Below are 26,115 nucleotides of genomic sequence, written 5' to 3' on the forward strand. Positions count from 1 at the left end.
TGAGAGAAGAGCAATAGGGGAGACAGCTGCCTGGTGGTATTATCACTAGTCTATTAATCCAGAAACTCATTTCATATCCTGGGTCCAGGGTTCAAATCCCACTGCAGCAGATGGTAAAATTGGAATTCAATTAAGAAAAGAATCTGGAATTAAGGATCTAATGATAACCATTGCGAACCATTGCTAATTATTGGGGGAAAACCCATCTAGTTCACTAATGTCCTTCAGAAAACTGTCGTCCTTACCTGGACTGGTCTACGTGTGCCTCCAGCAATGTGATGGACTCTTAACTGTTAATTGGGGGCTGAGTAATAGCCAGAGATGCCCACATCCCATGAGTGAATCGAGAGAAAGGAAAGAGAGAAATATGGATCGAACAAGGGATGGGTTAAAGGTGAAGCATGGGAGGGAGCTAGAGTCTTGAGGAGATAATGATATCGTAATGGATTGATGAATTCTCCCTCCGTTATCACACACTCATCGACAGCTGCATGGGACAATGCACCTCACATTATGCCTGTCCCAAAGGATACTCACCAACAGGATGCGATGGTGCTGGCTCCAGTTTGAGAAACACTTCATCATTGGTGGGACGAACCTGATGGTAAGTCTTCTTTATCTTCACCAGAAATGATCGTGGCATTGTGACAGCCCTCTGGAGAAAGATTGGGGAAAATAAAGCATCATCATTTGAAAACAGCTAAAAACAAGATGTGGACAGCTGTTTGGCCCATCGTTTATTCATTCTAACCCCACGCTAAATCAAAACTCTCATTTTCCACACTTTTACTGTGCAGCCCCGCCATCAACTCTATCTGAGAACCAGTTCCAAATATTGACCAATGAGGGTGCAGAAGAGATATAAAACCATAAAATATAAGGAGCAGCAGTAGACCATTCAGCCCATCGAGTCTGCCCCACCATTCAATGGGGTCATGACTGATCTGATCATCCCCAACCCCACTTTCCTGCCTTTTCCCCATATCCCTTGATCCCCCTTCCTGATTAAAAATCAGTCTCAGCCTTGAATATACTGAATGACCTCATCCTGACAGTAAAGAATTCCACAGATTCACCACTCCAAGAGAAAAATTCCTCCTCATCTCTTGCATTAACTGTATTCTGAGATGATGCTCCTAGACTCCCACACATTGAAACGACTGCTCCATATCACCCCTGTTCAACAAAGTCACATCTCATTCTTATAAACTCCATCAAGTACATACCCAACCTTCTCACCCTCTCCTCGTCTGACAGTCCCTCCATCCCTGGGATTAGCCGAGTAAACCCTCTCTGGACTGCCCCCCAATGCCAGTCTATCTTTCCTTAGATAAGGGACCCAATCCTGTTCACAGTATTCCAGCTGGGCTCTGATTAGTGTCTTGTATAGTTTTAATAAAACCTCCCTGTTTTTATACTCCATTTCCTTTGAAATAAAATCCAAAATACCATTTACCCTCCCTATCACCCACTGAATATGGCTGCTCGCATTTTGTGATTTATGGATAGGACTCCCAAAATAATCAGTTCTGTCACTTTCTGCAGTCTTTCTCCAATTAAATAACCTTCACCTCCTCTATTCTTTCTGCCAAATTGCATAATATCATGTTTTCCCATATTACATTCCATCCGTTGAGTTTTGCCCACACCTCTAACTTGTCTCTATCCCTCTGCAAACTCCTTGTGCCATCTTCGCCACTTGCCTTCCCAATTATTTTCATATCATTTCCAAACTTGGCTATTTACTTTCCTGGGTCCCAGCACTGATCCCTGTGGCATTCCACTAGTTATATGTTGCCATCCTCAAAAATGTCCCCCTTATCTTAACTCTGATTACTTTGTCAATCCTCTATCTGTACTAATATACCACCCCAACACTGTGGGCTCTCGCCAAATGTGAGATACCTTATCAAACTCCTTCTGAAAATCCAAATATATTACATCCACTGCTTAACCTTTATCTATCCTGCTTGTTTCTTCCATAAAGAGCTGTAATAAACTTTTCAAGAATGAATTCCTGTTTATAAAGCCACACTGACTCTTCTTGATTATATTACGTATTTCTAAAGGCACAGGAATTTCATCCTATGTCATAAATCTGGCATCTTGCCAAGCTATGCTAATTGTCTGATATTTACCTAATTTTTTTCACGTCATATATTTCTTTCTCTCTGGTCGAATGGTGTGAAAGGGAGAGAGAGGGGGTTTAAATGACCAGTGACGGTAATGGATTTTCAACAGATCCCAGAAGATCCCTGGAATGTGATCAATGTTCAAGTTAAGTTTAAAAAATATTTATTTATTGATGTGGGCATCACTGATGGAGCATTTATTATTCACTCCTAGAGAAGGTGGTGGTAAACTTTATCAAATGTTGATTTTCCATATGAATTGTAGCAATTCTAATCACACCAAATTCAGCACTTGTATCATTTCAACAAGTTGGAGTTAAAACAGAAAAGCAGGAATGTTTTGCTACATTTGTGCAGGGTATTGGTCAGATCCCTTCTGGAGATCTGTGGACAGCTTTGACCTCCTTACTTGAGAAAGTATTTAATTATTTGAAAACCAGTTCAGTTCAGAGAAGTTTTGTTGGGCTGAATCCTTGGGGTAGGAGGGTGGAGTTATCATATGAGGGAAGGTCTTGTATCTGTTGGAGTTCAGAAAAAATGAGAAGTGATCTTACTGGGACATAGACAATCCTGAGGGGACTTGAGAGGGTGGACACCAAGACAGTGTTTCTGTCCTCGTGGGAGAGACTAGAACTGGGCGACACAGTTTTAATACAAGGGCTCTCTCATTTAAAACAGAGAGGAGGAGAACTGTTTTCATTCAAAGAGCCAAGAGTGTTTGGAACCGTCTGCCCCAGACAGCAGAAAGAGGGAATCGTTCCAGATCCCTCATGTCTACTCCAACTTGTTCAATGAGCAGCTTTCCCTCTGTGCCAATCTCCTGCCCTCTCCCCATACCCTTGCACATTATTTTTATCTAAATAAACACCCAATGCAGTGGAGGCAGGGTCCTGAGTCCCTTTATGACAGAGGCTAATGGATTATTGATTAATGAGTGAGTCAATGGTTATTGGGGTAGGCAAGGAAGTAGTCTTGACATTACAATCCTTGAAGCATGATCTTCCTGACTAGCTTGCTCAATGGGCTGAATGGCCTACTCCTCCAAGTTTGTAGATTCTTATGTCTGATAAAAAGATTCCACTTCCAAGCCTCCAACATCCTCAATGAGATTAACATGGTTTTTATGAGGACGGCAACCCTTTAACAAACTATTTTTAGGAACAAAGCAAGTGGCCATGTTAGTTCCTTTAAATTCAGACCAGGACTGGGACAGACTGGAACTGAGGGCGACTTGGACAGGGACAGACTGAGATTAGAGAGAGGCTGGGATTGGAAGAGACTGGAGAGGGACCAGGATAAGGGAGACTAGAATTGAGGGAGACTGCATTTAGGGTAGACAGATGGAGGAAGACTGGGATTAAGGAAAATTACTTGGGACATAGTGAGATTAGTTAGAGCTGGTATTGGGTCAGAGACCGGGAATGGAGCCGATGCAGGATTTGGACAGGATTTGGTTGGAGAGAGACTGGATTTTGAAGAGACATTGGATTTGGAGAGAGATGCAGATTAGGAGAGAAACAGATTGGAGAGGAGACTGGGATTGAGAAAGAGATTGGGATTGGAGACTGGGGTTGGAACCAGGAATTAGACAAGGATTGGAGCGATGGATTGGGAGAGGGATTAGGAAAGAGGCATTGGGAGAGAAATTGGGATTGGGAGAGAAGGTTTGGAGAGAGGGATTGGGAGAGAGGGTTTGGAAGAGACAGGGATCGGGGAAAGAGATTGGGAATGGGAGAGGGAGGGATCAAGGAGAGAGATTGGGATTGGGAGGGGGATTGGGAGAGAGAGCTGGGGAATGGGAGAGGGAGAAATCAGAGAGAGAGATTGGGATTTGGAGAGGGGGGATCGGGGGAGTGAGATTGGGATTGGGAGAGAGTGTTTGGAGAGAGGGATTGGGAGAGAGGGTTTGGGGGAGAGAGAGAGCTGGGGATTGGGAGAGAGAGGGATCGGGGGAGAGAGATTGGGATTGGGAGAGAGTGTTTGGAGAGAGGGATTGGGAGAGAGGGTTTGGGGGAGAGAGAGAGCTGGGGATTGGGAGAGAGAGGGATCGGGGGAGAGAGATTGGGATTGGGACAGAGTGGGTTTGCAGTTTTCTGGGACTGAACCCGGATTCACTGGCACGGACGGAGTGATCAGGATGAGGATTAGGGATTCACTCCTCTCGGAAGCTGGGAACAGGATGAAGTTCCTGCCCCGGTCACAGAAAACAAACAGCAGCCCCTGAGCAATAGGTAACGCTTCACTATCACCTGGCTCCCTCTCTCCGGCAGATTCCCAGATTTCCAGCTGCTCCTTCCTAGCCCCGGGCTGGGATGGTGCCTCCAATACCCTCCGCCTTCAGCAGCCGGCAGCCGCGATCCTGGAGCGGCGTAACTCTCTCCGCCGCTCAATCCGCCGGTCCCCGGCTCTGCCGCTTCTCCGGCTCTCTCTGTCCCTCTGTCTGGGTCTGTCTGGGTCTGTCTGGGTGTGTGTGAGTGAGTGTGTGTGTAACCCGCCCTGATTTTTCAATCTGATAATGACATTCCCCCACACACCCACAAATCTGTTTTTGGGGAGGCATTCACTGGCCAATAGGGAACGGGATAACTTCAAACTGTTACAACCGAGAGAGAGAGAGAGACAGAGACAGTGACAGAGACTGGGTGAGAGAGAGAGTGACAGAGAGAGACTGAGACAGAGACTGGGTGAGAGAGAGAGAGTGACAGAGAGAGAGACAGAGACAGAGACTGGGTGAGAGAGAGAGAGTGACAGAGAGAGACAGTGACAGAGACTGGGTGAGAGAGAGAGAGTGACAGAGAGAGACAGTGACAGAGACAGTGACAGAGACTGGTGAGAGAGAGAGTGACAGAGACAGAGACAGTGACAGAGACTGGGTGAGAGAGAGAGAGTGACAGAGAGAGACAGAGACAGAGACTGGGTGAGAGAGAGAGAGTGACAGAGAGAGACAGTGACAGAGACAGTGACAGAGACTGGGTGAGAGAGAGAGTGACAGAGACAGAGACAGTGACAGAGACTGGGTGAGAGAGAGAGTGACAGAGAGAGACAGAGACAGTGACAGAGACTGGGTGAGAGAGAGAGTGACAGAGAGAGAGACAGAGACAGAGACAGTGACAGAGACTGGATGAGAGAGAGTGACAGAGACAGAGACAGTGACAGAGACAGTGACAGAGACTGGGTGAGAGAGAGAGTGACAGAGAGAGACTGAGACAGTGACAGAGACTGGGTGTGAGAGAGAGTGACAGAGAGAGAGACAGAGACAGTGACAGAGACTGGGTGAGAGAGAGAGTGACAGAGAGAGAGAGACAGAGACAGTGACAGAGACTGGGTGAGAGAGAGAGTGACAGAGAGAGACAGAGACAGTGACAGAGACAGTGACAGAGACTGGGTGAGAGAGAGAGTGACAGAGAGAGACTGAGACAGTGACAGAGACTGGGTGAGAGAGAGAGTGACAGAGAGACACACAGACGGTGACAGAGACTGAGTGAGAGAGAGAGTGACAGAGAGAGACAGAGACAGTGACAGAGACTGGGTGAGAGTGAGAGAGAGTGACAAAGAGACACAGAGACAGTTGACAGAGACTGGGTGAGAGAGAGTGACAGAGAGAGACTGAGACACAGTGACAGTGACAGAGACTGGGTGAGAGAGAGAGTGATAGAGAGACACAGAGACAGTGACAGAGACTGGGTGAGAGAGAGAGTGAGAGAGAGAGACTGAGACACAGAGACAGTGACAGAGGCAGGGTGAGAGAGAGAGTGACAGAGAGAGACTGAGACAGAGAGACAATGACAGAGACTGGGTGAGAGAGAGAGTTGACAGAGGGAGACAGAGGCTGGGTGAGAGAAAGCGAGAGAGTGATAGAGAGACAGAGAGACAGTGATAGAGGCTGGGTGAGAGAGAGAGTGACAGAGAGAGACTGAGAGAGAGAGACTGAGACTGAGAGACAGTGACAGAGACTGGGTGAGAGAAAGCGAGAGAGTGATAGAGAGACAGAGAGACAGTGATAGAGGCAGGGTGAGAGAGAGAGAGAGCGACAGAGAGAGACTGAGACTGAGAGAGAATGACAGAGGCAGGGTGAGAGAGAGAGTGACAGAGGGAGACAGAGACAGTGACAGAGACTGGATGAGAGAGTGGCAGAGGGAGACAGAGAGACAGTGACAGGGGCAGAGTGAGAGAGAGAGTGACAGAGAGAGACAGAGGCTGGGTGAGAGAAAGAGAGAGAGAGTGACAGAGGCAGGGTTATAGAGAGAGTGACAGAGAGAGACAGAGACTGAGACATAGAGACAGTGACAGAGACTGGGTGAGAGAAAGCGAGAGAGTGATAGAGAGACAGAGAGACAGTGATAGAGGCAGAGACTGGGTGAGAGAGAGAGTGACAGAGAGAGACTGAGACACAGAGACAATGACAGAGACTGGGTGAGAGAGAGAGTGACAGAGAGAGACAGAGACAGTGACAGAGACTGGGTAAGAGAGAGAGTGACAGAGAGAGACAGAGACACAGAGACAGTGACAGAGACTGGGTGAGAGAGAGAGTGACAGAGAGAGACAGAAGCTGGGTGAGAGAAAGCGAGAGAGTGATAAAGAGACAGAGAGACAATGACAGAGGCAGGGTGAGAGAGAGAGAGAGTGACAGAAAGAGACAGAGACACAGAGACAGTGACAGAGACTGGGTGAGAGAAAGCGAGAGAGTGATAGAAAGAGACAGGATGAGAGAGAGAGAGACAGAAAGAGAAAGAGAGAGAGCGATTGAGAGAAACAGAGTCGGACAGGAAGATGGAAACAGAAAGAGAGACAGGAGGACACAGTGACAGTGAGTGAGGGACAGAATGAGACATACACACAGGGAGACACAGAAAGACACACACACAGCGAGAGACAGAGAGAGATACACACAGGGAGACACAGAAAGATATATACATACAGCGAGAGACAGAGAGAGATACACACAGGGAGACACAGAAAGACACATACACACAGCGAGAGACAGAGAGAGATACACACAGGGAGATACAGAAAGACACATATAGACAGGAAGACAGAGAGAAACACACAGGGTGACAGAGAGAGAGAAAGAAGCACATACACACAGGGAGACACATAGAGAGACAGACACACAAGGAGACAGACAGAGAGATACACATGGGGAAACACAGAGAGAGACACATACACACAGGGAGACAGAGAGAGGAAGAGATACACAGGGATGGACAGAGAGCGAGACACATACATACAGGGAGACACAGAATGACAGATACACATATAAAGGGACACAGCTATATAGAGAGAGATACACACAGAGACTCACATAGCGACAGGGAGACAGTAACAAAGAGACTTATGGAGAGAGAGGGGCACAGTGTGACACAGAGAGTGACACAGATACACATAGGGAGACAGGTCGGGGGAGAGAGAGAGGGACACATAATCATGCGAAGGGAGAGACATAAAAGGAACTGAATAAGACAGAATTCTGCACAGGAATAGAGGGATAGACACACATGGACAGACAGAGAAATGTACACAGAGACATAGACTGAGACACTGGGGAGCAGAGTCAGAACACATCTGCTGTGACACACAGACACACACACAGACACACACAGATACACACTTACAGACACACAGGCATGTGCACACACATGTACACAAGACACACAGACACAGATACACACACAGTGGAAACGCAGAGGTGTATATATTAAATGACAGATTCCAGTGGGCATTCTCATACAAAGCAATACTTTGTTATAAATCACACAACACCAGGTTATAGTCCAACAGCTTTATTTGGAAGCATTAGCTTTCAGAGCGCTGCTCCTTCATCAGGTAGGTGTGAAGCAGTACCGTAAGACACAGAATTTATAGCAAAAGATCACAGTGTCATGCAACTGAAACAATACATTGAACAAACCTAGATTGCTGTTAAGCCAACTTTGTGATTTTTAACTTTGTTAACCCCAATCCAACACCGGCACCTCTGTATCAAAGGAATACTTGACAGACCCACAAATATCATGGGGAGTATCAATCACATTTTGTTTTTGAAATAATGCTTTGGTGTCTAACATTTCTGGTAGTCACCCAGGTCAGGATACTTGATTGGAGACTGCAACTCTTGTCTTAGAAAGTTATGAAGAATCTAGAATCAATGTTTGTTTACAGAGGCATTGAATACAGTATACAGATACCTGTTGCTGAGAGCATAAGGTTTCACAGTATATTTGCATGGATTTTTTTTTCAATGGAACATACAGTTTGGGAGTGTATTTAAGACTAGGACTTTCTCTCACTGACTTTTTTTTACAGCATATTAAACGTAAGATTGTGTTGCCACTGGAAGCTGTGTCTGTTTCAGACTCAGAAATGTTTATTCCATTTCTCTCTCTGATCTGATGTATCTTTTTTAATTCCTTCTTTCTGAGCTATACCCTCACATCTGACTGATAACAAAGCTCTTATCTAAGCCATACAGCGAAAACTTGGGGTTTGGTAAGACAGAAAACCGCCCTACTCCAAGTGAAGCTGAGAGATAGGCAGAAAGAAGGAAGGAGAGAGCAGTGAAAGCAAAATAGCAAGGAAAAAGAGGCATAAGGAAGGAGATATGATGGATAGAGAAAGAAGACAGTCATGTTTATAACAAACAGCAGCCAAGGTATAATTTCACATGCAATTGCCCTGTTAATTTGTGCTTAATATAAACAGATCTGAAACAGTCCACTCAGAGTTTATTGACCCTTGTGTATTATAATTTCTAAAATTGAAGAATATTCTACAGATTCACAAAGAATTCAGGGAAATGTTTGAGATGATTGTAACATACAAATAACACATATCAAGACTCACTCAGATAGAGATATTCCTCTCTCACACACACACACGTTCACAGACCCCACAATTATAGGCATCTGGACAAACAGACACAGACATTCATACCCACAAGTACAGACAGACGGGGACACACATTCACAGAGACAAACACACACACACTGACAGAGACAAACACACACATACACACACACATACCCACAATCACTGACACAGACACAAACACATACACACACTTACACAGACAGACTCACACACCCCACACTCTCAGTCAGAGACACACACACACACACACATGCACACCCACCCACATGCACACACAGCCACACTCACAGACAGACAGACACAGGCACAAAGACATACACACCCACAGTCCCAGACACAGACAGACAGATGCACACTCAACCACAATCACAGACAAACACTCAGACAGACAGACAGACAGAAACACACCCATCCACACTCATGGATACAGGCACACACACACACATCCCAAAACACACTCTCACACACACCTCCCAAAACACACACACACCTCCCAAAACACACACACACCTCCCAAAACACACACACATATGCGCGCACACACACACACACACATTTCCCAAAACACACACACGGACACGCACACACCTCCCAAAACACACACACATTTCCCAAAACACACACACATATGCACACACACGCGCACACATACACACACACTTCCCAAAACACACACATACCTCCCAAAACACACACACACCTCCCAAAACACACACACACACCTCCCAAAACACACACCCACCTCCCAAAACACACACACTCACACACACCTCCCAAAACACACACACATACGCACACACATGCGCAAACACACACCCACCTCCCAAAACACAAACAGATCCACCCACCTCCCAAAACACACACCCACCTCCCAAAACACACACACACCTCCCAAAACACACACACATACGCGCACACATGCGCAAACACACACACACACTTCCCAAAACACACAAACACTTCCCAAAACATACACACCTCCCAAAACACACACACACACATCCACCTCCCAAAACACACACACACTTCCCAAAACACACACATGGGCACACACCCACCTCCCAAAATACACACACACACACCTCCCAAAACACACACCCACCTCCCAAAACACAAACAGACCCACCCACCTCCCAAAACACACACCCACCTCCCAAAACACACACACACCTCCCAAAACATACACACTCACACACACCTCCCAAAACACACACACATACGCACACACATGCACACACACACACACTTCCCAAAACACACACACGGACACACACACACCTCCCAAAACACACACACACACACGCACCCACTTCCCAAAACACACACCCACCTCCCAAAACACACACACCTCCCAAAACACAAACACACCTCCCAAAACACACATACCCCTCCCAAAACACATACACATACGCACACACATACCTCCCAAAACACACACACACCTCCCAAAACACACACACCCCTCCCAAAACACATACTCATACGCACACACACACCTCCCAAAACACACACACATTTCCCAAAACACACACACCCACACACACACCTCCCAAAACACACCCACATACGCACACACACACGCACACACACGGACACACACCCACATCCCAAAACACACACACACATGCACACCCACCTCCCAAAACACCCACCCACCTCCCAAAACACACACACTTCCCAAAACACACACACACCTCCCAAAACACACAAACCCCTCCCAAAACACACACACATACGCACACACCCCTCCCAAAACACAACCTCCCAAAACACACACACCCCTCCCAAAACACACACACCCCTCCCAAAACACATACACCTCCCAAAATACACACACACATCCCAAAACACACACACCTCCCAAAACACACACACCCCTCCCAAAACACACACACACCTCCCAAAACACACAAACCCCTCCCAAAACACACACACATACGCACACACCCCTCCCAAAACACAACCTCCCAAAACACACACACCCCTCCCAAAACACACACACCCCTCCCAAAACACATACACCTCCCAAAATACACACACACATCCCAAAACACACACACCTCCCAAAACACACACACCCCTCCCAAAACACACACACCCCTCCCAAAACACACACACCCCTCCCAAAACACACACACCCCTCCCAAAACACATACACCTCCCAAAATACACACACCCCTCCCAAAACACAACCTCCCAAAACACACACACCCCTCCCAAAACACACACACCCCTCCCAAAACACATACACCTCCCAAAATACACACACACATCCCAAAACACACACACCTCCCAAAACACACACACCCCTCCCAAAACACACACACCCCTCCCAAAACACACACACCCCTCCCAAAACACATACACCTCCCAAAATACACACACACATCCCAAAACACACTCACACACAACTTCCCAAAACACACACACACCTCCGAAAACACACACACCCCTCCCAAAACACATACACATACACACACACACACTTCCCAAAACACACACACACTTCCCAAAACACACACACCCCTCCCAAAACACATACACATACACACACACCTCCCAAAACACACACACACTTCCCAAAACACACACACACCTCCCAAAACACACACACACACCTCCCAAAACATATACACATACGCACACACACACCTCCCAAAACACACACACCCCTCCCAAAACACATACACATACGCACACACACCTCCCAAAACACACACACACTTCCCAAAACACACACACACCTCCCAAAACACACACACACACACCCACCTACCAAAACACACACACACCTCCCAAAACACGCGCACTCACACACACACACCTCCCAAAACACACACACATACGCACACACACGCGCACACACACGGACACACACCCACCTCCCAAAACACACACACACATGCACACCCACCTTCCAAAACACCCACCCACCTCCCAAAACACACACACCTCCCAAAACACACACACACCTCCCAAAACACATACACATACGCACACACACGCGCGCACACACTCACACACACTTACCAAAATACACACATGGGCACACACCCACCTCCCAAAACACACACACACCTCCCAAAACACACACACACCCACCTACCAAAAGACACACACACCTCCCAAAACACACACACACCTCCCAAAACACGCGCACTCACACACACACACCTCCCAAAACACACACACATACGCACACACACGCGCACACACACGGACACACACCCACCTCCCAAAACACACACACACATGCACACCCACCTTCCAAAACACCCACCCACCTCCCAAAACACACACACCTCCCAAAACACACACACACCTCCCAAAACACACACACCTCCCAAAACACACACACACCTCCCAAAACACACACACCTCCCAAAACACACACACACCTACCAAAACACACACACCTCCCAAAACACACACACCTCCCAAAACACACACACACCTCCGAAAACACACACACACCTCCCAAAACACATACACATACGCACACACATGCGCGCACACACACCTCCCAAAACACACACCTCCCAAAACACACACCTCCCAAAACACACACCTCCCAAAACACACACACACTTCCCAAAACACACAGAGATACGCGCACACACGCGCGCACACACTCACACACACTTACCAAAATACACACATGGGCACACACCCACCTCCCAAAACACACACACACCTCCCAAAACACACACACCCCTCCCAAAACACAAACAGATCCACCCACCTCCCAAAACACACACCCACCTCCCAAAACACACACACCCCTCCCAAAACACAAACAGATCCACCCACCTCCCAAAACACACACCCACCTCCCAAAACACACACCCACCTCCCAAAACACACACACCCCTCCCAAAACACATACACATACGCACACACACACCTCCCAAAACACACACACACACACCTACCAAAACACACACACCTCCCAAAACACACACACCCCTCCCAAAACACATACACATACGCACACACACACCTCCCAAAACACACACACACACACCTACCAAAACACACACACCTCCCAAAACACACACACCCCTCCCAAAACACATACACATACGCACACACACACCTCCCAAAACACACACACACACACCTACCAAAACACACACACCTCCCAAAACACACACACCCCTCCCAAAACACATACACATACGCACACACACACCTACCAAAACACACACACACCTCCCAAAATACACACACACACACAATTTGTTGCAGTGCCTGGCTACATTCCCAGAGAGCAATGTGAGGTGTTTGCCACAGTCACCCAAACAGGGTTGTCTCCAGCTTGCTGTGGTGAATGGGGAACAGCCACTTCCCAACAGGAATAAGCAGCTCAGAGAAATCCACCTGGGAGCAAGCAATGAGGGAATCCCAACGACGGTGCCTGGAAAGTTCTTATGGCAAAGAAATTCAAGGGGTCAGTGATTTTTACTGACAGTGTCAGGCTCTGATTGAGAATAGGCCGCTGACTTTGAACCAATCGAGGACACAGGGATAGACAGAATCCAGCCATAGGCTCAATGGGCTGAAGGGCTGTAGATTCCCAGATATATTACTCCAGTGACTTCAGGTAGCTTCTGGAAGTACCAACCGTGAGAACAGCGAAAATGAGGTGGGTTTGACTGTAGACCTTGAGCGGTGACTGTTTCTGAGTATCAACATGTCATGCCTTGCTCTACATGACAACAGCGAGGTTATGTTACTCCTGTGAGTGATTCTTCTTGAAGGATGTCCCATATTTATATGGACAGTGAGTAACCTGGTAAATCTCCCTGTGCTATCGGGTGTAAGAGGTAAAGTGACTATGCCTCGCTCCTTAGAGAGAGACGACTGGTGGGGATTTAAGCTGAGAGTCACCACAGCTCAGGTGAGGGGAGAGGTTGAGTAAGAGAATCCTTCATGGTAAATTCAGCCAGTGTGGGAATTGAACCCACTCTGTAAGCATCGTTGCTATTGAAGGAATCCGGCAAAGGTTCACCAGACTGATTCCCGGGATGGCAGGACTGACATATGAGGAAAGGTTGGATCGAATGGGTTTGTACACACTGGAGTTTCAAAGAGTGGGGTGGAGTCTCATAGAAACATATAAAATCCTGATTGGACTGTGCGGGCTAGATGTGGGAAGAATGATCCCGATATTGGGGAAGTTCAGAATAATGGGTCCCAGTCTGAGAATAAGGGGGAAGCCATTCAGGACTGAGATGAGAAAGAATGTCTTCACTCAGAGAGTTGTGAAGCTGTGGAATTCTCTCCAACAGGAAGCTGTTGGGGCCAGTTCATGAGGTAGATTCAAGAGGGAGCTGGATGTGGACCTTGCGGCTAAAGGGATCAAGGGGTTTGGAGAGAATGGGATCCTGAGGTTGAACGATCAGCCATGATCATATTGAATAGTGGTGCAGGCTGGAAGGGCCGAATGGCCTGCTCCTGTTTTACATGTTTCTGTTCAGAATTCCAAGCTAATTGACTGCCAAAGATCAGTCCACCCTCTCAATTTCCCACCTCACCTGAGGCAGGGTTCAGCCAGCACCTGTTGTTTTTCTCCCTCTCTCTCGAATGAGTGAGCGGCCCTATGTAAGACTATAGCAAGACTATGGTGACTACAGGATGTACAGTATAAGGGAAAGGGCAGAGTGCTCTCTGGCCTCTCTGATAATGTCACAAGGAAACTAAATGAGTGCATCAGCAAGAAATCCATCTCTTCCATATAGCCCTTTCCTCAGTCCCTTTGTTATCCATCTCAATCCTTCTTAGAATCCCACTCTGATCTTGAGTGATAGCGCCTCCCTGTAGCTCTCCTATTCCTCTCTCACTCCAACGCCAGTCCTCCCCACTCACTGCTCAGGAATCACTCCGATCTCCCTTTCTCAATGGATGGTCACCTGGTAGTGGTGTTAACTCAGTCCCATTGGCCACTTGGTTTGTGATGTAGAATGAAACCCACAACGTGGCTTTGATTCCTGCACGGATTGTGGGATCTGTTGGGGACTTGAGGGTTACGGAGAAAGGTTGGGAAAGTGGACATGAGGAACGTTGGATCATCCTAAGTGATGGCAGACCAAGTCAGAGGGGCTGAATGGCCTACCCTTTTTCCTATTTCTTATTGTACTCTTATCCATCACATAAGTGAGGCATGAACTACAAATGTCCCAATAAATGAATTAGGAGCAGAAGACCACTACGAGCCTGCTCCTAAATCAATAAGATCACAGCTGATCTGTTTGTGTTTGAAATTCCCATCAAACCCCTGATAACCTTTATCCTTCTGTCTAACATAAATCTCTCCATCTCCACCTCCATATTCAATGACCCACCACATTCTGAGGCAGAGTCTCAAAGTCACACAAGCCTCTGAGAAAAACATTCCCCCCTTCGTGCCCTGGAAAGTTCACCCCACATTTTAAAACAATGCCCCCCTGGTTCTGGACTGACCCACAAGAGGAAACATCCTTTCCCCAGCCCTCAGCATCTTATAGACTTCCATCAAATCACCCCTCACCCTTCTAAACTTCAGTGGAGACAAGCCCAGCCTGTCCAACTATTCCCCAGACAGCAACACACTCATTCCAGCTCTCAATCTGGGAAACCCTCCTCAGAACCAGCTCTAATGTATTTATGTCCTTCCTTCAATAACGAGCTGAAAACTGCACAAGGTATTTCGATAATGTTCTCAGCAATGCCCTGTATAACTGCAGCATAATCCTCCCAGTGCAGTGCCCAGTAGGGGTCTGCTACATTGTCAGGGGTCTGCTAAAAGGAATCAACTATCAGACAAATCAGGTTAGTGTTGGATTGACTGAAATAACTCCAAAGGCCAGTATCCCATCACCAAGTCACCCTCAATTTACACACGACGAGTCATGATACTGAATCAGCTCCCTCACAGCCAGGTCTCAGAAAGAACAGAACCTCTGAAACTCCTGTTTCTATCTGTCAGCCAGGGCTCCCTGATTGGATCAGATCAACAGCCCCAATCAAGGAACTCCTATTCGAGGAGGTCCACTTGGCTGACCTTGTTATAATCACTACAGAGACAAGCAGAGACATCTGGTCAACATTTTCATTAAACAGCAGGAAACACAAACTGACTTGGGACCCTGATCTGATGTCAATTTATTTGTTGTGTGTTGGATCAATCTCCCACTGCAAGACTTTGGTGGTCTTTCTCAACATGATGACACTTGCAGCACAATCATGAACCTGTTGAATCTACAATTATTTTATTCACTCAGTGCTGGCTTGGCCAGTATTTATTGCCTATCTCTAGCTGCCCCTTGAGAAGGTGGGGTTAGCTACCTTCCTCACTGCTCCACTCCATGTGCTGGAGTTTGATTCCAGGATTCTGACCCAGCAACACTGAAGGAACGGCGATATATTTCCAAGTCAGGATGGGGAATGGTTTGGAGGGGAACTTACAGGGGGTGGTGTTCCCGTGTACCTGCTGCTCTTGTCCTTTTAGATGGAAGTGGTCATGGGTTTGGAAGGTGCTGCCTGAGGAACTTTGGTGAATTTCTGCAGTACATCATGTAGATGGTACACACTGCTGTTACTGTGCATTGGTGGTGGAGGGAGTGGGTGTTTGTGGATGTGGGGCCAATCAAGCAGCTGCTTTGTCTTGGTTGGTGTTGTGTTGTTAGAGCTGCACCCATCCAGGTAAATGGGGAGTATTCCATCACACTCCTGACTTGTGCCTTGTAGATGGTGGATAGCTTTGGAGAGTCAGGAGGGCTGTTACTCACCACAGTATTCCTAGCTTCTGACTTGTTCTTGTAGCCACTGTGTTTAAATGGTGAGTCTGGCTAAGTTTCTGGTCAATGGTAACCCTCAGGATATTGATAGTGGGGAATTCAGTGATGGGAACACCATTGAATGTCAAGTAGTGGTGGTTAGAGTGTCTCTTATAGAGTCACAGACTCATGTAACACAGAAACATCCTTCGGTCTAACTAGTCCATGTTAACCATAATCCCAAACTAAATGAGTCCCACCTGCCTGTGTTTGGCCCATATCCCTGCAAACCTTCCTTATTCACGAATGTAACTCAATGTCTTTTAAATGTTGTAACTGTACCCACATCCACCACTTTCTCTGCTGTTCATTCCACACAAAAACCACCCTCTGTGTAAAAAGTTGTCCCCATGCCCTTTTTAAAATTTTCTCCTCTCACCTTGAAAATATGCCCTTAGTCCTGAAATCCCCCACCCTAGGGAAAAGACACCTGCTATTCACCTGCTGTATTCCCCTCATTATTTTAAAAACCTCAGTAAGGTCACGCTCCAGTAAACTCTTATTGGTGATGGTCATAGCCTGGTATTTGTGTGCTGCAAATGTTACTTGCCCGTTGTCAGCCCAAGCCTGGACACTGGCCAGATTTTGTTGCATTTGAAGATGGGCTGCTTCAGTATCTGAGGAGTTGTGAACAGTGCTGAACATTGTGCAAACATTAGCAAGCATCCCCACTCCGACCTTATGATGGAAGGAAGGTCATTGATGAAGCAGCTGAAGATGGTTGGGTCTAGGACACTCCCCTGAGGAACTCCTGCAGAGCTGTCCTGGAGCTGAGATAACTGACCTCCAACAACCACAACCATCTTCCTTTGTGCCAGCTATGACTCTAACCAGCGGAGAGTTTGCCCCCTGATACCCCTGATACCCATTGATTCCAGTTTTGCCCGGGCTCCTTGATGCCATACTCAGTGAAATGCGGCCTTGATGTCAAGGTCTGTCCCTCTCCCCTCCCCTCCCCTCCCCTCCCCTCCCCTCTGGAATCCAGCTCTTTTGTCCATGTTTGACCCAAGGCTGTACTGAGATCAGGAGCTGAGTGACCCTGGGGGAACCCAAACTGGGCGTCACTGAGCAGGTTATTGCTGAGCTGTTGCTGCTCGATAGCCCTGTTGGTGACCCCTTCCATCATGTTACTGATGATCAAATGGGACAATATCAGCCTCCATCCTTCCTCTCCCTCCTCTCCCCCTCACCCTCCTCTCCTTCCTCTCCCTCCTCTCCCCCTCACCCTCCTCTCCCTCCCTCCACTCCTTCCTCACCCTCCTCACCTTCCACTCCCTCCCCTCCCTCCTCTCCCTCCTCAACCTCCACTCCCTCCTCACCTTCCTCTCCTTCCTCTCCTTCCTCTCCCTCCCTCCTTCCTCAACCTCCACTCCCTCCTTTCCCTACTCTCCCTCTCCTTCCTCTCCCTCCTCACCCTCCTCACCTTCCAATCCCTCCCCTCCCTCCTCTCCCTCCTCTCCCTCCACACATTCCTCTCCTTCCGCTCCCACCTCTCCCGCCTCACCCTCCTCACACTCCTCACCCACCTCTCCCTCCTCTCCTTCCTCATCCTCCTCTCCCTTCTCATCCACCTCTCCCTCCTCCACTTCCTCTCCTTCCTCTCCTTCCTCTCCCTCCTCACCCCCCTCTCCCTCCTCTCCTTCTTCTCCCTCCACTCCTTCCTCTCCCTCCTCTCCTTCCTCTCCTTCCTCACCCTCCTCACCCTCCTCTCCCTCCTATTCTTCCTCACCCTCCTCTCCTTCCTCACCCTCCTCTCCCTCCTCTCCCTCCTCACCCTCCTCTCCTTCCTCACCCTCCTCACCCTCCTCACCATCCTCCCCCTCCTCAGCCTCCACTCCCTCCTTACCCTCCTCTCCCTCCTCACCCTCCTCTCCTTCCTCACGCTCCTCACCCTCCTCACCCCTCACCATCCTCCCCCTCCTCAGCCTCCTCTCCCTCCTTACCCTCCTCTCCTTCCTCACCCTCCTCTCCTTCCTCAGCCTCCTCACCCTCCTCTCCCTCCTCACCCTCCTCTCCTTCCTCTCCCTCCTCTCCCTCCTCACCCTCCTCACCCTCCTCTCCCTCCTCACCCTCCATACCCTTCTCTCCTTCCTCACCCTCCTCTCCTTCCTCACCCTCCTCACCCTCCTCTCCCTCCTCACCCTCCTCTCCCTCCTCTCCCTCCTTACCCTCCTCTCCCTCCTCACCCTCTTCTCCTTCCTCACCCTCCTCACCCTCCTCACCCTCCTCTCCTTCCTCTCCCTCCTCTCCCTCCTCTCCTTCCTCACCCTCCTCACCCTCCTCACCCTCCTCTCCCTCCTCTCCTTCCTCTCCCTCCTCACCCTCCTCACCCTACGCTCCTTCTTCTCCCTCCTCTCCCTCCTCTCCTCCCTCTCCCTCCTCACTCTCCTCACCCTCCACTCCCTCCTCACCCTCCTCACCCTCCTCATCCTCCTCTCCCTCCTCTCCCTCCTCACCCTCTTCTCCCTCCTCTCCCTCCTATCCTTCCTCACCCTCCACTCCCTCCTCTCCCTCCTCACCCACCTCTCCCACCTCTCCCACCTCTTCTTCCTCACCCTCCTCTCCTTCCTCACCCTCCTCTCCCTCCTCACCCTCCTCTCCTTCCTCACCCTCCTCTCCCACCTCTCCCTCCTCTCCTTCCTCACCCTCCTCACCCACCTCTCCCTCCTCACCCTCCTCACCCTCCTCACCCACCTCTCCTTCTCACCTTCCTCTCCTTCCTCACCGTCCTCTCCCTCCTCCGCTTCCTCTCCCTCCCTCCACTCCTTACTCACCCTCCTCACCTTCCAATCTCTCCCCTCCCTCCTCTCCCTCCTCTCCCTCCACACATTCCTCTCCATCCTCTCCCACCTCTCCCTCCTCTCCTTCCTCACCCTCCTCTCCCACCTCTCCCGCCTCACACTCCACACACTCCTCACCCACCTCTCCCTCCTCTCCTTCCTCTCCTTCCTCTCCCTCCTCACCCCCCTCTCCCTCCTCTCCTTCTTCTCCCTCCACTCCTTCCTCTCCCTCCTCTCCTTCCTCTCCTTCCTCACCCTCCTCACCCTCCTCTCCCTCCTATCCTTCCTCACCCTCCTCTCCTTCCTCACCCTCCTCTCCCTCCTCTCCCTCCTCTCCCTCCTCACCCTCCTCTCCTTCCTCACCCTCCTCACCCTCCTCACCATCCTCCCCCTCCTCACACTCCTCTCCCTCCTTACCCTCCTCTCCCTCCTCTCCCTCCTCATCCTCCTCTCCTTCCTCACCCTCCTCACCCTCCTCACCATCCTCCCCCTCCTCAGCCTCCTCTCCCTCCTTAACCTCCTCTCCTTCCTCACCCTCCTCTCCTTCCTCAGCCTCCTCACCCTCCTCACCCTCCTCTCCCTCCTCACCCTCCTCTCCTTCCTCTCCCTCCTCTCCCTCCTCACCCTCCTCACCCTCCTCACCCTCCTCTCCCTCCTCACCCTCCTTACCCTCCTCTCCTTCCTCACCCTCCTCTCCTTCCTCACCATCCTCACCCTCCTCACCCTCCTCTCCCTCCTCACCCTCCTCTCCTTCCTCTCCCTCCTCACCCTCCTCACCCTCCTCTCCTTCCTCACCCTCCTCACCCTCCTCACCCTCCTCTCCCTCCTCACCCTCCTCTCCTTCCTCTCCCTCCTCTCCCTCCTCTCCTACCTCACCCTCCTCACCCTCCTCACCCTCCTCTCCCTCCTCTCCCTCTCCCTCCTCTCCCTCCTCACCCTCCTCTCCCTCCTCTCCTTCCTCTCCCTCCTTACCCTCCTCTCCTTCCTCACCCTCCTCTCCCTCCTCACCCTCCTCTCCTTCCTCATCCTCCTCTCTCTCCTCAGCCTCCTCTCCTTCCTCACCCTCCCTCATCCACCCTTGCTCTCCCACCCTCCTCTCCCTCCCTCCTTCCTCAACTTCCACTCCCTCCTTTCCCTACTCTCCCTCTCCTTCCTCTCCCTCCTCACCCTCCTCTCCTTCCTCTCCCTCCTCTCCCCCTCACCCTCCTTTCCCTCCCTCCACTCCTTACTCACCCTCCTCACCTTCCAATCCCTCCCCTCCCTCCCCTCCCTCCTCAACCTCCACTCCCTCCTCACCTTCCTCTCCTTCCTCACCCTCCTCTCCCTCCTCACACTCCTCACCCTACTCTCCTTCCTCTCCCTCCTCTCCTTCCTCTCCCTCCTCACTCTCCTCATCCTCCACTCCCTCCTCACCCTCCCTCCTCTCCCTCCTCTCCCTCCTCACCCTCTTCTCCCTCCTCTCCCTCCTATCCTTCCTCACCCTCCACTCCCTCCTCTCCCTCCTCACCCACCTCTCCCACCTCTTCTTCCTCACCCTCCTCTCCTTCCTCACCCTCCTCTCACTCCTCACCCTCCTCTCCTTCCTCACCCTCCTCTCCCACCTCTCCCTCCTCTCCTTCCTCACCCTCCTCTCCCACCTCTCCCTCCTCACACTCCTCACACTCCTCACCCACCTCTCCTTCTCACCTTCCTCTCCTTCCTCACCGTCCTCTCCCTCCTCCGCTTCCTCTCCCTCCTATCCTTCCTCACCCTCCTCTCCTTCCTCACCCTCCTCTCCTCCTCTCCTTCTTCTCCCTCCTCTCCTTCCTCTCCTTCCTCACCCTCCTCACACTCCTCACCCTCCTCATCCTCTCTCCCTCCTCACCCTCCTCTCCTTCCTCTCCCTCCTCTCCCTCCTCTCCTTCCTCCCCCTCCTCACCCTCCTCTCCTTCCTCATCCTCCTCTCCCTCCTCAGCCTCCTCACCTTCCTCTCCGTCCTCACCCTCCTCTCCCTTCGCTCCCTCCTCTCCCTCCTCTCCTTCCTCACCCTCCTCTCCGTCCTCACCCGCCTCTCCCTCCTCACCCTCCTCTCCCTCCTCTCCTTCCTCTCCCTTCCTCACCCTCCTCACCCTCCTCTCCCTCCTCTCCTTCCTCATCCTCCTCTCCCTTCTCACCCACCTCCCTCTCCTTCCTCTCCCTCCTCACCCCCCTCTCCCTCCACTCCTTCTTCTCCCTCCACTCCTTCTTCTCCCTCCACTCCTTCCTCTCCCTCCTCTCCTTCCTCACCCTCCTCTCCCTCTTCACCCTCCTCACCATCCTCACCCTCCTCACCCTCCTCTCCTTCCTCACCATCCTCTCCCTCCTCTCCCTCCTCTCTGTCCTCACCCTCCTCTCCTTCCTCACCCTCCCCTCCTTACTCACCCTCCTCTCCCTCCTCTCCCTCCTCTCCCTCATCACCTTCCTCTCCTTCCTCTCCCTCCTCTCCTTTCTCTCCCTCCTCACCCTCCTCTCCTTCCTCATCCTCCTCTCCCTCCTCACCCTCCTCACCTTCCTCTCCTTCCTCACCCTCCTCTCCCTTCGCTCCCTCCTCTCCCTCCTCTCCCTCCTCTCCTTCCTCACCCTCCTCTCCCTCCTCTCCCTCCTCACACCCCTCACCCTCCTCTCCCTCCTCGCCTTCCTCACCCTCCACTCTCACCTCATCCTCCTCATGCTCCTCTCCTTCCTCACCCTCCTCTCCTTCCTCACCCTCCTCTCCCTCCTCTCCTTCCTCTCCCTCCTCACCCTCCTCGCCTTCCTCACAATCCTCTCCCTCCTCTCTGTCCTCACCCTCCTCTCCCTCTTCTCCTTCCTCACTCTCCTCAGTTGTCCTCACCTTCCTCTCCCTCCTAACCCACCTCTCCCTCCTCACCCTCCACTCCTTCCTCACCCACCTCTCCCTCCTCTCCATTCTCACCCACCTCACCTTCCTCTCCCTCCTCTCCTTCCTCACCCTCCTCTCCCTGCTCACCCTCCTCTACCACCTCACCCTCCTCGTGCTCCTCTCCTTCCTCACCCTCCTCAAACTCCTCTCCCTCGTCTCCCTCCTCACCCTCCTCTCCCTCCTCACCCTCCTCTGCCTCCACTCCTTCCTCACCCTCCTCTCCTTCCTCACCCTCCTCTCCTTCCTCATGCTCCTCTCCTTCCTCACCCTCCTCACCCTCCCTCCTCTCCTTCTTCACCCTCCTTTCCCTCCTCTCCCTCCTCTCCCTCGTCACATTCCTCTCCCTCCTCTCCTTCCTCATCCTTCTTACCATCCTCTCCTTCCTCACCCTCCTCTCCCTCCACTCCCTCCTCACACTCCGCTCCCTTCTCACACACCTCACCTTCCTCTCCCTCCTCGCCCTCCTCACCCTCCTTTCCCTCCTCACCCTCCTTTCCCTCCTCACCTTCCTCACCCTCCTCACCCTCCTCTCCCTCCTCTCCTTCCTCACCCTCCTCTCCCTCTTCACCCTCCTCTCCTTCCTCACCCTCCTCTCTCTCCTCTCTCTCCTCTCCTTCCTCACCCTCCTCTGCCTCCACTCCTTCCTCACCCTCCTCTCCCTCCTCACCCTCCTCACCCTACTCACCTTCCTCCCCTCCTCACCCTCCTCCCCTCCTCACCCTCCTCATGCTCCACTCCTTCCTCACCCTCCTCTACTTCCTCACCCTCCTCACCTTCCTCTCCTTCCTCACCCTCCTATCCCTCCACTCCTTCCTCTCCTGCCTCTCCCTCATCGTCCTCTCCCTCCACTCCTTCCTCACCCTCCTCTCCCGCCTCACCCTCCTCTCCCTCCTCTCCCTCCTCACCGTCCTCACCTTCCTCATCCTCCACACCGTCCTCTCCCTCCTCACCCTCCTCTCCTTCCTCTCCCTCCTCTCCTTCCTCACCCTCCTCACGCTCACACCCTCCTCACCCACCTCTCCTTCCTCATTCTCCTCACCCTCCTCACCCTCCTCACCATCCTCACCCTCCTCTCCTTCCTCTCCCTCCTCTCCCTCCTCTCCTTCCTCACCCTCCTCACCCTCCTCTCCCTCCTCACCTTCCTCTCCCTCCTCACCCTCCTCTCCCTCCTCTCCTTCCTCTCCCTCCTTACCCTCCTCTCCTTCCTCACCCTCCTCTCCTTCCTCACCCTCCTCACCCTCCTCACCCTCCTCTCCTTCCTCTCCCTCCTCTCCCTCCTCTCCTTCCTCACCCTCCTCTCCTTCCTCATCCTCCTCTCCCTCCTCTCCTTCCTCACCCTCCCTCATCCACCCTTGCTCTCCCACCCTCCTCTCCCTCCCTCCTTCCTCAACTTCCACTCCCTCCTTTCCCTACTCTCCCTCTCCTTCCTCTCCCCGTCACCCTCTTTCCCTCCCTCCACTCCTTACTCACCCTCCTCACCTTCCAATCCCTCCCCTCCATCCTCTCCCTCCTCAACCTCCACTCCCCCCTCACCTTCCTCTCCTTCCTCACCCTCCTCTCCCTCCTCACCCTCCTCACCTTACTCTCCTTCCTCTCCCTCCTCTCCTTCCTCTCCCTCCTCACTCTCCTCACCCTCCACTCCCTCCTCACCCTCCTCATCCTCCTCTCCCTCCTCACCCTCTTCTCCCTCCTCTCCCTCCTCTCCTTCCTCACCCTCCTCTCCCACCTCTCCCTCCTCACACTCCTCACACTCCTCACCCACCTCTCCCTCCTCTCCCTCCTCTCCTTCCTCATCCTTCTTTCCCTCCTCACACTCCTCACCCTCCTCACCCACCTCTCCTTCCTCACCCTCCTCTCCTTCCTCACCCTCCTCTCCCTCCTCTCCTTCTCCCTCCACTCCTTCCTCTCCCTCCTCTCCTTCCTCTCCTGTCTCTCCTTCCTCTCCTTCCTCACCTTCCTCCCCTCCTCACCCTCCTCATGCTCCACTCCTTCCTAACCCTCCTCTCCTTCCTCACCCTCCTCATCCCCCTCTCCATCCTCTCTCTCCTCTCCTTCCTCACCCTCCTCACCTTCCTCCCCTCCTCACCCTCCTCCCCTCCTCACCCTCCTCATGCTCCACTCCTTCCTCACCCTCCTCTACTTCCTCACCCTCCTCACCTTCCTCTCCTTCCTCTCCCTCCTCACCCTCCTATCCCTCCACTCCTTCCTCTCCTGCCTCTCCCTCATCGTCCTCTCCCTCCACTCCTTCCTCACCCTCCTCTCCCTCCTCTCCCTCCTCACCGTCCTCACCTTTCTCATCCTCCACACCGTCCTCTCCCTCCTCACCCTCCTCTCCTTCCTCTCCCTCCTCTCCTTCCTCACCCTCCTCACGCTCACACCCTCCTCACCCACCTCTCCTTCCTCATTCTCCTCACCCTCCTCACCCTCCTCACCCTCCTCACCATCCTCACCCTCCTCTCCTTCCTCTCCCTCCTCTCTCTCCTCTCCTTCCTCACCCTCCTCACCCACCTCACCCTCCTCTCCCTCCTCACCTTCCTCTCCCTCCTCACCCTCCTCTCCCTCCTCTCCTTCCTCACCCTCCTCTCCTTCCTCACCCTCCTCACCCTCCTCACCCTCCTCTCCTTCCTCTCCCTCCTCTCCCTCCTCTCCTTCCTCACCCTCCTCACCCTCCTCTCCTTCCTCTCCTTCCTCTCCTTCCTCTCCTTCCTCTCCCTCCTCACCCTCCTCTCCCTCCTCTCCTTCCTCATCCTCCTCTCCCTCCTCTCCTACCTCACCCTCCCTCATCCACCCTTGCTCTCCCACCCTCCTCTCCCTCCCTCCTTCCTCAACTTCCACTCCCTCCTTTCCCTACTCTCCCTCTCCTTCCTCTCCCCGTCACCCTCTTTCCCTCCCTCCACTCCTTACTCACCCTCCTCACCTTCCAATCCCTCCCCTCCATCCTCTCCCTCCTCAACCTCCACTCCCCCCTCACCTTGCTCTCCTTCCTCACCCTCCTCTCCCTCCTCACCCTCCTCACCTTACTCTCCTTCCTCTCCCTCCTCTCCTTCCTCTCCCTCCTCACTCTCCTCACCCTCCACTCCCTCCTCACCCTCCTCATCCTCCTCTCCCTCCTCACCCTCTTCTCCCTCCTCTCCCTCCTATCCTTCCTCACCCTCCACTCCCTCCTCTCCCTCCTCACCCACCTCTCCCACCTCTCCCACCTCTTCTTCCTCACCTTCCTCTCCTTCCTCACCCTCCTCTCCCTCCTCTCCCTCCTCTCCCTCCTCACCCTCCTCTCCTTCCTCACCCTCCTCTCCCACCTCTCCCTCCTCTCCTTCCTCACCCTCCTCTCCCACCTCTCCCTCCTCACACTCCTCACACTCCTCTCCCACCTCTCCCTCCTCACACTCCTCACACTCCTCACCCACCTCTCCCTCCTCACCCTCCTCACCCTCCTCACCCACCTCTCCTTCCTCACCCTCCTCTCCTTCCTCACCCTCCTCTCCCTCCTCTCCTTCTCCCTCCACTCCTTCCTCTCCCTCCTCTCCTTCCTCTCCCTCCTCTCCTTCCTCTCCTTCCTCACCTTCCTCCCCTCCTCACCCTCCTCATGCTCCACTCCTTCCTCACCCTCCTCTCCTTCC

At 51.8% G+C, this 26,115-nt stretch overlaps 1 protein-coding gene across 4 annotated transcripts in view; it reads right to left on the reverse strand.

The window, feature by feature from the left end:
• The window catches only part of LOC122565000 (zinc finger protein Gfi-1b-like), a 35,687-nt gene extending 31,101 nt beyond the window's left edge, over nt 1–4,586 (reverse strand). For 3 of the 4 annotated variants that reach the window (XM_087998178.1, XM_087998177.1, XM_087998176.1), the window contains exons 1-2: nt 4,382–4,586; nt 538–655 (exon numbers count right to left, since the gene is read on the reverse strand). In XM_087998178.1, the coding sequence (XP_087854304.1) occupies nt 538–643 (106 nt within the window). In that variant the 5' untranslated portion in view covers nt 644–655; nt 4,382–4,586. The remainder of the gene's footprint in view (nt 1–537; nt 656–4,381) is intronic. The other variant, XM_087998179.1, reaches the window with a different exon arrangement.
• Between the last annotated feature and the right edge of the window lie 21,529 nt (nt 4,587–26,115).

Source organism: Chiloscyllium plagiosum, unplaced genomic scaffold (genome assembly GCF_037043375.1).
Source record: "Chiloscyllium plagiosum isolate Xiang-an unplaced genomic scaffold, Cpla_swu_hap1 HiC_scaffold_21, whole genome shotgun sequence".
NCBI classification, from domain to species: domain Eukaryota; kingdom Metazoa; phylum Chordata; class Chondrichthyes; order Orectolobiformes; family Hemiscylliidae; genus Chiloscyllium; species Chiloscyllium plagiosum.